The sequence below is a fragment of the Onychostruthus taczanowskii genome, unplaced genomic scaffold (genome assembly GCF_017590055.1).
Source record: "Onychostruthus taczanowskii isolate IOZ18803 unplaced genomic scaffold, ASM1759005v1 scaffold12, whole genome shotgun sequence".
Lineage (NCBI taxonomy): Eukaryota > Metazoa > Chordata > Aves > Passeriformes > Passeridae > Onychostruthus > Onychostruthus taczanowskii.
In genome coordinates, this window is record NW_024498351.1 from 11,375,161 (window position 1) to 11,389,272 (window position 14,112).

Sequence of the window (14,112 nt, forward strand, 5' to 3'; positions counted from 1 at the left end):
GAGGTTTGAAGTCTTATGGGATGGAGCCCTTTGAGTCAGACAACTGTGTTGAGGGAGTCATTGCTTATTTTATTTATTCTGAAGTTCTCAGAAGAAAATTCTGAAGCAAATCCACTTTTCTAAAATCAGGGTTTTTTCAGACATTATTTAATAGAGAGTTTTAGGGAGTTGCCAGTCTTGAACCAGTTACTGAAGAAAAGCGGATTATACAACTTTCGCATTGGCAGTTTTATTACCAGCTACAACTCCAGCCCTCCACCAGATGACTGATCTTCCAGCCTTATTAAGACCTCTCACAGGCTTTCCTTTTACTTTGTATAATTTATAGGCATGTTTTCAAATGTTTTCTATACCTTCATCTGCATTCCTGTCTTCTGCAATAAGGCACATAATTTGTGAAGTAAAATGACAATGACTAACCCCCTTTTTTTAATTTGCAAGTCAGGTAGTGACTTTATTTATATCACGTCACTGTTTCGGAAACACTCATTGCAGTTACTCATACGTATTTCCCTAAGGAGTGAAAAAACATTCAAAAAATAAAGAAGAATGCACCAAACTTGATCTAGAAAGCTGGCAGGAAATCCTAGGTCCAACCCTATGGGAAAAAATAATGGTCTGTGGAAAAAAACTTTTTTCTGTATTATGTGTCCTTTTTATAAAGATGTAATAAGGTTTTGTTGTCTTCAGATGTGAGAGAATTTGTAGCTTTTGCTTCTCTCCCCTCATTTTTGGACAACCTAGAAGTGCAGTATTCAGATGCATGTTGTGCTCATTTCTTCTGAACACTCCCTTCTCTTCACTGTTACTATCTCTTTCAAAGCTTTTAAAATAATTTTCAGACCATCTTGTTTTGACACTTTAGGAAGGTTCTTGTGCTTTATCCTTTTTTTCTTATACACATGCCTTCCAGTTTAGCTGTTATTGTATGACTGCTTTTGCCTGAGCCAAACTTGTAATCAGTGAGGAACACTGATTAAAAATTCTTCTGGATTTTTGGTATGTGATTAATTTTTTTTTTTCTTTTAAAAGGGAGTGTGGGTCATAATTCATAAAAGAGAGAGGAAGCCCTAGAAGTTCCTAACTAAGGCATATGATGACTGAAGTAGTTCTTTGTCTGTGGTTTGACTTTGCTTTTTTTCCAGACAGTTTTTGAAAAATCCTTGTCTCATTTACCTGTGGAGAAATGACCATGCACTTAAACACTGCTAGTTCCTCTTCTATTTTTTTTTTTTGATGTCCATAAAATGCTGAGATTAAGTTAGTTTTCTTCATATCATCCCATATGATTGCTGTGTTTTAGATTTGTGTCCAGAGGTAGAGAGAAGTGAGCAGCTGTGTCGTGTTGAGCTGCTTGCAGGGGTTAACCCACAACAAATACTTTCCATTTTACTTATCCTCTGTGCATAGATATTGGGGGAATGGTGTCAATGAGTGTGCCTCTGTGTTTGTATATAACTTCCTTGTTTTATGAAATATTTTTTCCAGCGCAGCAAATATGGAATATATTTAGTGCGTAGAAGGGAACTACAGATAAATGCATTATAATGCAAATTGTGCATAGCAGTTATAATGAGGCTAAATGCAATAAAGGATAAGTCAGTTCTGATGGCAGCAAAACAAACAGATTTATTTCAGAAGTGTTATGCTTCAGTCGAAGAATTGGCTAAGTGGAAGCTCATAACTGTTTTGTAGGTAATGGAAGTGGAATGAAAGGTTATTTAATTCCACACAAAGCAGGGGAATAAGAAATTCCTGTCTGATTGAGACTCATGATCCAGGGTGGTGACTGAGTGTTGCAGTGTGTAAACCTGGCTACTTTCTATACTCTTCCAGCATGTGCAGCTGTATAATTCAAATTTTCAGAAGGTTTCTCACAACTCTTTTACAGTCCCCCTATGAACCTGTCATCCATCACAGTAAACAATGAATTTCCATTGCGTTTGTCCATGACTTCCATGATATTTTAAACTTCAGTTGTATACCCCTCAGCCATCACATCTCCCAACTGCAGGGTCTTGGAGATGAAAGATGAGTGGCCTTTCTGATCTTTCATCTCAAGATACCTCTCTGCCTTCTCCTTGATTTTGGTTGCCCTACTCTGCACTTTCTCTGACTCCTTTTGAGATGTGGAGACCAGAACTAAATATTACTGAATGCATGAATGCATCAAATTTTATGTAGTCAAAATTATGCTGTCTTTAAGCATCCTTCCTGATGATGCTGACTGTTTTGTTGGCTTTTATAGCTGCCTCCGCACTCAGAGCAGGAATTAGATGTGAGCTGAGAGCTCAGCAGTGTTCTGACAGTCTAGTGGGAAAGCCTTCCTTTTGATTTCCAGGGTAAGTGTGAGATGATGCTCTCTTCAAAAGTCCTCTCAGGGCTTTATTTAGATCCATGACAGCCTTCGACTTTCTTGCAAAATATGCCTTTGCACATGCCCTTAAACTTGCCTTTTCTAACACTGACTTTTGAGTTCCTGAAAAAATGATGATGGAAAAACAGAATAATGTAACACTTCTGCATGTTGTATGTCCTCCCTGTTTAAACTATAGCTAACAGAGAATTCAGGAGCTTTCTTGAATAAACTCCTTATTTTGAATTGGAGCCAATCTGATTCCCATTGTTACCATGTTAACCTAGAAATATTATATGCTGTATTTTTCTTAATTTCTGAAGGTTTTTTATGTGGAATGATGTCAGGGAAATAGTGTGATGTAGTAGGAAGTATTATGTGGTTTAATTGAACATGGACGTGAGTCAGCATTGTACCATTGTTGCAGTAAAGACAGAGTGCATAATGGGTGGATGCCCTAGAAAGAGCTTAGCTGTTTGGAACTCTGTGTGCTTTTTCCTCCCACACTACCCCAACACAGGAGAGATGTTCACAGATGCAGAGGACCTGGCAAAGACCTGCTAGGGAGGCTGGGTTTGGCTGGGAAAAAAAGTCTAACGGGGAATCTAATTGCATCTTTTCACCCTAAAAAAGTGAAGTTGCAGAGCAAATGGAAATAAAATCTTCTGAGGGGTGCAGACTGAGAGGACAAGATGCAATATGAGAAACTTCTACTGAGGTATGAGGGAAAAAGCCTTCACTGGGTCAAGCAATGGGAGCAGGTTGTCCTGAGAAACTGGACAAAGGGGTGTGACAAGAGATGCCTCTGAGAAACCCCACCTCCCTGTGAACCTGCCTTCAGCACATTTGAATAGGTGACGTCCTTCCAACCTCAAAATTTTATTTGATTCTGAGACATTGCTAAAATATGTGTTGTTATTTGCAGATTTCTGAATGATCTAACATTTGTCCCGCTTACAAAGAAACAATTTTAGCAGGATATCTGAACCTTCAGCAACGTTTCCCTGTCACACTCTTGGACAGTAGTATTGGAAAAAGTTGTGACTGTGTGTTTTGGAGTGCTTTCATGGGTGGTGCTGTTGTGTTGTGGAGACTTCACACTCAGACACTTCAAAGCCTTTCTGTCTGGTGTCTTCCAAAATCACCCACCCTTGTTCTAACCCCACCAGCCTCACTGATCACTGAAAATGCTGAGCAGTTTTCAAAATGCCAGCCCTGCTTCTCAGTGAAAACTTCAAATCTCTTGGTGTGGAGAGGGGGAGGAGAGCAGTAAAATTCTTTTAAGCAGGGATGCAGGAGATGCCAGTGGCCATGGCAGTTCTCTTCAGCGCCAGCACTGCCTCCCCAGGCAGGTCTGCCTGTGTCCATGCAGCTGATCTCCTTTCTGCCTGCTGTCCCCAGTGCCATCCGTCTCACCTCCCAGCTGTAAATAAGCTGTTGCAGCAGAGGGAGGAGCTTGGTGGGAGTGAGCTGGGGGGACAGGGGTGTGTGTGGAGGGCAGGGATGGTATGTGGCTCGCAGCTGCCATAGACGAGTCTGCCACTTTACTCATGGTTACAGCACTCTTCCCCAGCTGAGGCTGGTTTCTAGCCAGCTGGTTCCTTCTGAGGTGTCCAGTAACCACTGAGACCCTGCAGAGATCTGAGCCAGAGCAGCCTCAGAAACACCCCGTCCGACAGTGGGACTAAGGATGCCATGCTGTGGACTGTGGCGCTGTTTGCCTCCATGTCACCTTCTCCTTCGTAAAATGCTCTGTCAGTGCCCCTTGCACATCAGTTTGAGCTACAGCTCAAACTACATTCAGGTGAACATATCCTGCATGGGTCTTTGGTCTTTGGGAATTCTTTGGGCATTCGGTCATTTCCAGGACCAACTCACCAAGGTAAGTGTGGACAACAGCTGGTGATGTTCTCCGGCAGTCAGTAGCTGTAGTAAAAAGTGTTCATTGAGCCCCTCAACAGACTTCTCCATACTTGTTCTACATATTTTTAGTACCAACTCTTAGTGCATTAAATTACTGGATGTAAATAAATAAAGGATCATCAATTGATATGGTCTGCTGTTTCTCTGTGTGTGTGTATAGGATGACAAAGAAGCCAACAGACCCCTGCCAAACAAAGGAGACCATGGACTAGGAAATGAGAAATTCAAACCTGTGGTACCTTGGCCTCATGTTGAAGGTGTGGAAGTGGACTTGGAATCCATTCGAAGGAAAAATAAGGCCAAAAATGAACTAAATCAGCATGGTGTTGATAACAAGCAGCAGAACATCCTCCAGAGGCAGTATCTCACTTTTAAACCTCAGACATTTGTATACCCAGATCCTGTGTTACGACCTGGAGTCCTTGGTAATTTTGAACCCAAAGAGCCTGAGCCTCATGGAGTTGTTGGTGGTCCTGGAGAGGAGGCGAAGCCATATGTTTTAGGACCAGATTACAAAGAATCTGTTCAAGCCAGCATTAAGGAGTTTGGGTTTAATATGGTGGCAAGTGATATGATCTCGCTAGATCGGAGCGTTAATGACTTGCGTCAAGAAGAGTAAGCAAACCTTTTGTTTTCTTTTAGTTCTCTTTTTATGGGGTTCAGTTATTTGCTTTCCATGTATCTGAACTGATGCTTAAAATATTATTTATTAGGCCACTTAAGGCTTCTTGCACTGAAGGCATGAGTGCTGTACTATACCATGTTTCCATGTATTCTTCTTAATGCTGTTGCAATGATTCCTTCCATGAATACTTAGACTGTAGTGATTTATCTCTGAAGTCATCTGTTTTAGTGTCAAATTGCATGTACTTGCATGTTCCATGTCTAGCCATAGTCTTGATTGTCATATCTTTTCTTAGTCCATAACTTCTTAAGATTTGTCTTCAAGAAGGAGGGATTATCTTTATTAGACATCCCTCTGCTAGTTACTTTATTCCGTTTTGATTTACCCTGATGCCTTTAAAATGGAGCATAAATAGAGAACAGAAACAAAGAAATACTGTTTTCTTTAAAACACTGCCTATTTACCTGCAGTAACAGAAGTATGGATCTGCCATAGTGATGGTTGGAATAGTCTTCCAGTAGTTTCTCACAGCATTTCCCCTAAAGAGGAAAGCAGTCTCAGAAAAAACATTTATTTACTTGCTGAAAGGTTGTCTAATGTGTTATGGGAAAATTCTGGATAGTTACTAACATTTGCTCAAGAGTTACTAACAGGTTTAGACAGTCTGTTCTGACTTTTGATATATGTTGAAGGCAATTTTGCTCTCAGGTTGATCTGCATTTGGTATAATTTTCCTTGTTAAATATCAGTTAGAGACAGGTTTCTGAGCAAACTGATTTAATGGCAGGGTATTTTTTAGTCTGCTTTTTGGCTGGGGTTTTGTGGGCAGTGTAAAAGTTAGATATGATGTTAAGTAATTTGCAGCTTCCAGCAATGGAGCTGTGCTGATCCCTGGACTGGGTGCCAATCTCTGGGCTGTATGTTTCCAATTGTGGTAAATAATCTGTTGGTGGTTCAGTGACTGGTGACTGGGGCTCTGCTCTGGAGTTTTATGGTGGCTGTTTTTCTTTTTGCGAGGTAGGAGAGACCTGGCCAGCTGTGGGTCTGACTCATACCCATGCACGTGCAGCTGCTTAAATTTGCTATGTGGTGTGCACGCCCTGAAAGCAAATGAAGCACAGGGAGCACAGCATTTCATTTCCTTCGTGCTGTGTTCCTCAGGTGGCTTACTAAAGGTTTCCACTTCCTGGCAGTCAGAGGAGAGGACCATGCCTGTCTGCTGCTGGTGGCAAGGGAGTGCCAGCTGTCCTTTGCTTTTCTTTCTTTGCTGTGCTCAGAAGTTGGCCCCTCGTACTAAAGAGATTTTTTCTGAAAGGGAAGGAATGTTCTGGGTAACCTGTGCAGGTCAGCATTTTCTTTTTGGGAGGTTATTCCCTAGATACTGCTGCTTCTGCTGAAGCATTTCTTCACTCTGTAAGGACAGCAAATCAGAGGTGGCAACGTGTCACATGCAGGTGGGACTGGGCTGCCTCTGCCCAGGTGAGTTCTAGCAGCAGAACTCAAGTACTCCCTCCCCTACATTTTTTCTCAAGGTAAAGGGTATCAGACAGCCTATGGTATCTCTCAAATAGTTCCACACCTGTAGCTATCTGAAGTATTTTTGACATGATTTCAGAATTTTTCTTCTGTTCTGAAGTTCATTAATAAATAGATATTCCCAAAAATTATAAAATACTTTGAGGAAGAGGAAGGACAGCCAGTAAAAGTGAAGTTTAGAAACTGTTTCCTTCAAGCACAGCTGCAGATAAGCCTTTGTAGAGGTCAAAGCCACCAGCTCGAATCAGTTAGGTTTTAGTATTTAATGATTTCATGTTCTAAGGAAACAACCAAACAGCATGAAAAAACAACATGAACAAAAGGTATCTTTCAGACACCATTATATCCTTTTCTTTATGTATTGAATACTTGGGATGCTTGCAATTGCCTAAGTAGGTTGCCGGTTTATAGCTTCTGTGTATCTCCTGGGAACAGAGGAGAGGGGAAGCAGTGCGAGACTGGCTGATCTTGCTCTATGCTTTCAGGCTCCCCCATGCTCACTTTCCTGCTCACTCCCCAATACCAGAGAGAAATGCAGCAAAAGGTGGCAGATTACCTCTTGGATGCACCATTTATTTTCCTCCCACTGATCTATTTAAAAAGACCTTTGTGGCTGGTAAGGCACTCAACATTCACTTGAATCCTGCCAAAGAGCAAGATAGCAATTTTTTGTTGTTGCTGTTAATAGTAAGATGGCATTGCTAATTGAGGATGGTCTTTCTGGTAAAGACTGAATTATTTGTCCATAGATGAGTAGAGCTCCCTTCAGCCCTCTCTTTCTTCAAGCAGCAGAATTTTGAAGCATTACCCAGTGCAGTCAGGTTTGTTCAGTGAAGTATGCCAAATGCTTTCCCAGGCTGTGCTAGCAAGAGTGAAATAGTGCTGCAAGAACTGTCTCTCTCAGCTTAAAAGCCATATAGCCTCAGGGCTTGTCCCTGCTGGAGGGAGAAGAGGAAAGAAATGCCAATAAAGGGAGATTCAATTCTGCTAGGTTTGGATTTGACTTTGTAGTCTGACATGTTGCCAGGATGATTCGCCAGCTGCCTATATTGATTCAGTAGGAACTTTTCTGGTGATTCTGGGCAGTCTCAGCTGCTGTAAAAAGCCTTAATTCTTGCTGTATCCCGCAGGGAGGAATGACACTGGATGGTGTGTTAAAGTTTTTTGTCAGGTACATCAGACTATTTCCATTTTGCCAGTACCACATACTCTTGGCTTGTGGATTTTAACCAATATATTTCAGTGTTGATGCCCAGCACTTGTGTTGACATACAGCAAGTCATAACTTTGGTTAAAAAAAATCAAGAATGTATGGGGATATGTAAAAGTCAGTGTACAGAATTTAGAAGATGGCTCATCTCACTGCAGTCTTTCAGCACTCTGCAAGAGGGCCAGGGGTAACACAAACTGGATTAGTAGAGAAATACCTGTTTTCCACCTTATTTCTGGCAGCAAAGAAGTAAGTAGAGCAGGCTTAGCAGGCCCTGTCTAAACCTCTGTACAGTAGCTGGAAAAAACTTTTTTCTTTAAACTTGGTGATTTTTACCTTTTTTGGATCTATTTTTATCATCCTGATAGGTGGCAGGCCCTTAAGAGCAGTAATTTATACTGGATTTTACACATTATTCCTACTTCCTAGAGGACCTGCAATAAAATAATTGTTAGCTTTTGGGAAGAAGGATATTAATTTAATTACTCCTTGCTTTTTGTATTCAGGAGTCTGCAGAGGTAGAGCTGAAGTAAAAACAGAGTGATAAATTTTCTGGATTATTTTGGATCCAAGATAAATACACTGTGCTAAGGAAATAAAAAAGGGTTGAGGGTGAATGCTGTCAGGTAACAAGGTGTGTCCTCTCAAAAAAAAAAAAAAACAAGAGATAACTGTGGGGTATTGCTACTAGGAATAACAAGAATCGAGTTGTGTAACCAGTATACTGATCCACCTCCCCAGAGTATTTTAAAATAAAATTTAATTTTTAAAAATTCATTTATGCTGAGTTTGAACAGTGGTTGTTTCTCCTGACAACTTTAGCTCTGGCCAAAACCATATGCTGGTGAGAAAACAAACAAGAATGGATAAGCGTCATTCCTGGCAACCAGTGCACTGGGGCACTGGAGCCAAAAATTGCAACAGGGTTGTCATGCTTCAGAGACCTCTTTCTGTGCACAGACTTGTCATTTGAATGCATTTATAGTCTTGAAATTAATGACATCCTGAGTCAGTGACTGCAGAATGTGGTGCTTGTTTTAACCTCTTCTCCCAGATACAGATACTGTTCTGTGCCTCTGTGACTCTGCTGCCCTGTGACACGGGAATATCAGAGATAGTTCCATGAAGTTCCTATATAAATGTTTCATGTTCCATCCTTTTTATTCCTGCTATTTCATTTCCCTTTCTTTAACTCTGAGCTAAAATTCTGAAAGGCCTATCCACATTCGACTCCCAAGATTTTTTAAACTTTTTTTTTCCCCAGTGGTAATGCAGAGTTTAGGATTTGTCACTGAGTCTATGCACTGAGTGGTCTAACACTCCATATCCAATCATTTGCACTTGCACTGAGCTCTCCTGCTGGCTCATTTCCTTGATAGCATTCTTGAATTATTCTGCAGCTGTTTATAGTCATTTTAACTGCAACTACCAAGAACTTTCCTATTGTTCAGCAGTGACCTGGAAGAAGAGGTGGACTGCTTAGCTCCCAGCACGGTTATTTATGCTGCTAAACTCACAAACTTGCTTGCAATTTGGAATTAATAGACTTCAGACTAGACTAAGAGATCTACCATAATTTGATGAAGAACTGTATCTGTAAGGAAAAAAAAGAACCTCATCAAATGCTTTGGAAATTCAGTTACTGTATTAATAGCCTCACTCATATCCACAAAATTTTTGATTTCTTCAAAAGATGATAATATTTTTCTGTGGCCTGGCTTTTTTTCACAGAAGCTGTGTCTATGATTTACTAATTTTGTTGCTTATTACTAGCTTCTATTCAGCACAGAAGTCAGACTTAGTGATCTGCAATTCTTTAGAACCCCAGAGCCCTTTGATAAAAAATTATATTGTGTGTTCCTCTGTTTAAGACTGGAGTCAGCAGTACAGTACAAGATTTTGTTAATTCATTATGCATTGTTTAGGAAATACTGGGTTTATTTTAAAAAAAGGCAATGAGGCTATTCGTGGCAGAAAATTCCAGTAGAAGCTATCGTTCAGCTTAAGCCTGAAGATAGGACTATATAGTAAGAAGTATCACTGTGTACTTGCCCTTTATTTTATTCTCTTCTCAGGGTATCTGGTGTTGGGCACCACTGAGAGTTCAATGGAAATACTTAATTTAGATTTCCTGTTTCTGAAGTGGTCTCTTTTCATTTTGGTCATGTATCAGCCCAACAGACTTTCTGGCAGACATCCTACTTCTGTTGTTTGAAAAAAATATTTCAATAGCAGCTTTCATACTTCAGTAAGCTATTTCTCCAACTTGCGTTTTGGGGGTTTAGTGGTTTGGTTTTTTGTCTTTACTCTATGCATTTATTTTCATGCACTTAGCTTGAATTAAGACTCATTTCTGTTTCTGTTGTTTGGACACCATCCTGTGCATTTAAAGAATGTATGTCTTACTGCTAACAGCATCTGGTTTTTAATCATGCTGTCATTCCCTTCTTCAGAGTTCCCCTTTTCAAAAGGAGGTGTCTCCTGCCTGTGTCTTCTGTCCTGTCAGGTGCTCTTATTCTTCCATACACGTCACGATTCTTCCATGCAAAGATGCTGTCTGAGTCTTTCTTGCACATCCAATACTTCTGTGTGGCTCTATCGATGGCTTCCCCGTGTCCTTATGCAACAATCCCTGGCACATCTAGACTCTGGTAAACTGGCTGTGATTTATTCTAGCAGAAGGCAGTTCTTCATGGACTAAAGTTAACTAAAGTTAATCAGTTCCAAAAATTTCACCTGGTGCTATTGAATTCAAGGTCATCGTTTCCTGGATCCTGCTTCTTGAAGGTGGGCAAGAATTTATTTTAGTCAATCCTCAGGAACCACTGCTAAGCACCAGGACCTTGTAAATATGGTAGAGCGTGATCTCACAATGACATCACAAACTTCTTCAGTGTCTTCTGGTGCCATCCGTCCAGTCCCACGGACTTGTGCTGTGTGTATCCCATTTGCTGTGATATGTCCAGTGAACTGGTCCCTGACTCACCTCTGTGGTGGATATTCTTTCTTTTCTGCAGGCTGCTCCTAGACTCAGGGACCTGGGAAGTGTGACAGCAAATTTTGCAAGTAAACAGTCAAGGAAATCGGGTGTTGAGTGTCTCAGTTGTATTATGTGTCCTTTGACACAAAATTTCCTCTCTTTTATAGTTAAACTCATGTCTTTCTTCAACCAACAAGCTCTTCTTGTTGCCCTTTCCATCTTATGGATTTGAACTCTACAAAGCTTTGCCTTTAATACTCTCTTCATGGGCTCAGGCAATATTTCTGTACTCCTTCTCAGTAGCCAGTCCATGCCTCTGCCTTCCCTAGTCTACCTTCTGGAGTTCTTGCAGACAGGAGGATTTTCTGCCATGCCTGTTTGACTTACTGCATGTGGGAATGCATGGCTCCTGTGCTTTGGGGAGGTTGTCCTCAAAGATGCCGTTCCTGGGCCCTTTTTGACAAAGCTGTAGCACCCAAATCATTAACTTCTAATGGTAGATATAAGGAGACATGCATGGAAGAACCAAAAGAGGAGAGAAAGCTGCCTGATGGACAAAGCCACTGATGACCACAGATGTAGAGCTCTGAGAAGAGGCTGTTCAGTGTATGGCTCAGAGGAGCTACACCTGCTTACACAAGACCAAAGAGGTGCAAAATGTTCCAAAGAATCTGTATTCAGTATTTCTAAAAAATACTTATCTAGGATGCATTAGTTGCAGTATCCTCTTTTTATACTTCTAGCTCAAAAGCACTAAGAATCAATGTAGGTTTTCCTTTTTGAAGCCCACTTTAATAGTAGAACACTCCAGTCCACACCTGCCATTTTCATTCCTGTCTTTTGCTGGGTTTGAGATATGCTTATTGCACTTTTGAAGTCAAGAAGCATTTTCTTACAGTATTTTTTAAGTGATCCCTCTTTCTCCTATTAACAAATGTGGAGTTCTGTAGAGCCCTTAAGCCAGGGGTGTTTGTAGTGCTGATCAGATTTCATGCCAGGGTAATTAACTGTGCTGGCTAAAAGAAAGGATTAGAGCATATCAAGCTTTGCTCAGGCTTGATATGCTGTTGTTATCCAACCCATGGAAGACTTGCTTACAAATTATTCTTACTGACCCAGAAGGTTTTAGTCTTATGACTTTATTTAAGCTAGATTTTTTTGACAGCTTCCTTTGACAAGTGTTGAAGGAATTTTATCTAGAATAGTTTGACTGGGAGAGGAAACATCATTAATGTTTATGGCATGAGACAAATTAATCACCTTCTGGGTTTTTTTTTCAGTATGACAATAAATAGCTGCTGTCTACTCATCAGAATGAACTAAAATTTCAGCTGCATCACCCACACACATCTGTCAGTATGATTGTGGCAGAATAAATATTTTAAGTGTTTTTTCCTTCTGTGAATTATCCAGTTTGAGTTTTCCTTTATAAGGACATTGTTGCTGTTACAGGGCATAACCCCTTGTCCTGGATTTGGACAAATTTGTACTTGAATAATTGGATGTGTTGCCACAGGTCACCTTTGACTTCAAACAGAACAATTGGCAATGAGCTTTTGTTGGAAAACATGAAAAGGTAACTCTTCATTGCTTGAGTACAATGTTGTGTGCATACAGAAAGGTATTTTTGGACAACTGTTTTTGCAGCTCATTTTATAAAGCAAAAGGGAATGAGAATTGGCTTGGTTTTTAAAATTGCACATGTAGTTTTGAAGGGCATTTGTTTTGGTTTTCAATTATTTTTAGCATAAAAAAGAGGGAATTCTTGCCAAAAATAAACTTCTAAATTTAGTAAGAATATATACATGCAGAGCTGTGTGATAGTAAGGCACAGCTGTTAGTAAAGATATCTTTTCTATCATAGTTTGATAGTGCCAGCTTGGACCCTTTTTATGGTCCAAAATATTGAATTGTATAGAATTAGTGCTGGAATAAAAAAAGCCCAAATCTTTAGCTTGAACTAATTACTCGTTATGAAGTAAGGCAGATGAGTCTTAGCTCCTCTCCTCATTAGAAATGGACAGTCTTATTACTCTGGGCAAATAATATGAATTTAATATGTTCTCTTACAGTAAGTAGTTACTTGTCCATCAATCTTGTTGTAGCTAAGAAGACTGAATACAAAGGCTCTGGAGTGGAGCCTGCTTTCTTCAGGAATGTGATTAGTTCCTTAATTATAGCACTTTACAAATTACATATTTGATACCGTTACAAGAAAAAGGATTTCAGTAATTACTTTTGGTATCTATATCATTGGAAATGAAACATTAGGGACTTGGTTTAATTTCACATGGTACCCTGGGAAAATCTTTTATTCCAATGCCACATAATACACTGGAACTGTTCTGTAACAAAGAAAACTGGTTCTATAATGTGCACATAAATTTTTGTGCACCTCAGTGAGAGCTGAAGTTGAGAATCAGGTGAATTATAGTGGTCACACTAAATCAGGAAGGCTAGCTTTCCAGTGCAGATTATCAGCTGCCTTACTGCTGGCAAGACTCCTGGAGGGAAAAAAAATGGTGTTTAAATTGTAATTAAGTATGTATTGTGAGAGCATCTCATGTGGTCAGGAAAGATTTAAATTCCAGGCATTAGCCTTAAAGCAAAACCCAGCATTTTCTGTTAACATTTCAGGTTCCAGTAATGAAAAGCACAGAGAAAATTGATCCTTTGTCTCTTTAGTGTTGGCTGCTAGCATTTGAAATGTTAAGTTTTGAGGGAGAAATAATTCACCCAAAGAGTTACAAAGAGGTTGACAGAGGCACCAGGTGTGTTATCTGTAGTTGGATTTACTTACCTCTCTCTGTGTGCATCTGAAACGAGATGACCAAGCTCTGAACATGACCTCTTACTCAACAAAAACATATATATAGCACAGCACCTGGAGTGTATTTAAGTTCTGAGTTAAACCTTGACTTCAGTGGAGGGGCAGAGAAGAGTGGGAGCGATTTCCTGCAGCTGTTCGTGTAACCCTCCAGGTGCCAACCTGCAGCGTAGAAATTCTGGGGCACATGGAGGAATCATTTTGTCAAATGAGTTGTAGCCTGAATGTGAAACTAAAAAATGAACTGCACTTCTTATGCTCTGTCTTGTCTTAACCAGACTGTACTGTGCTAGAGCATTTCAAATAAATGCGCCTGATACAAGTAATAATGCAGTCCAGGTGAGCATGGGTAGGAACTTGAAGGCTCAATATCTGATGAGCAAGGCATGGTGGAAATGCAGTATTTCTGTAACTCTGAGTTCACTGCCTCAAGTTTCGTTCTAGTTGCTTATTACGTTGGGTAAAGCCTGCAAAAGTTTGATAAACCCAAAATGAAACACAGCCCTGCAATGCCCACAGTGTGTCACTGGACTGCAGAAGACCTCAAGAGCTGAGGTCTTCTTCCATTTAAACCAAAACAGGAAAGCAGAGAGCATTTGCTCCATCTCCTTGTATGGGAGTTTCCCCTTCCCTAAGGTACCCCAGCTTTCCTGCC

The 14,112-nt window shown here is 40.3% G+C and overlaps 1 protein-coding gene across 2 annotated transcripts in view; it reads left to right on the top strand.

The window, feature by feature from the left end:
- Positions 1–14,112, top strand: part of GALNT7 (polypeptide N-acetylgalactosaminyltransferase 7) — a 68,901-nt gene that overhangs the window by 25,383 nt on the left and 29,406 nt on the right. For both annotated transcript variants that reach the window (XM_041427995.1, XM_041427994.1), the window contains exon 2: positions 4,440–4,894. In XM_041427995.1, coding sequence (XP_041283929.1) covers positions 4,440–4,894 — 455 coding nt within the window. The remainder of the gene's footprint in view (positions 1–4,439; positions 4,895–14,112) is intronic.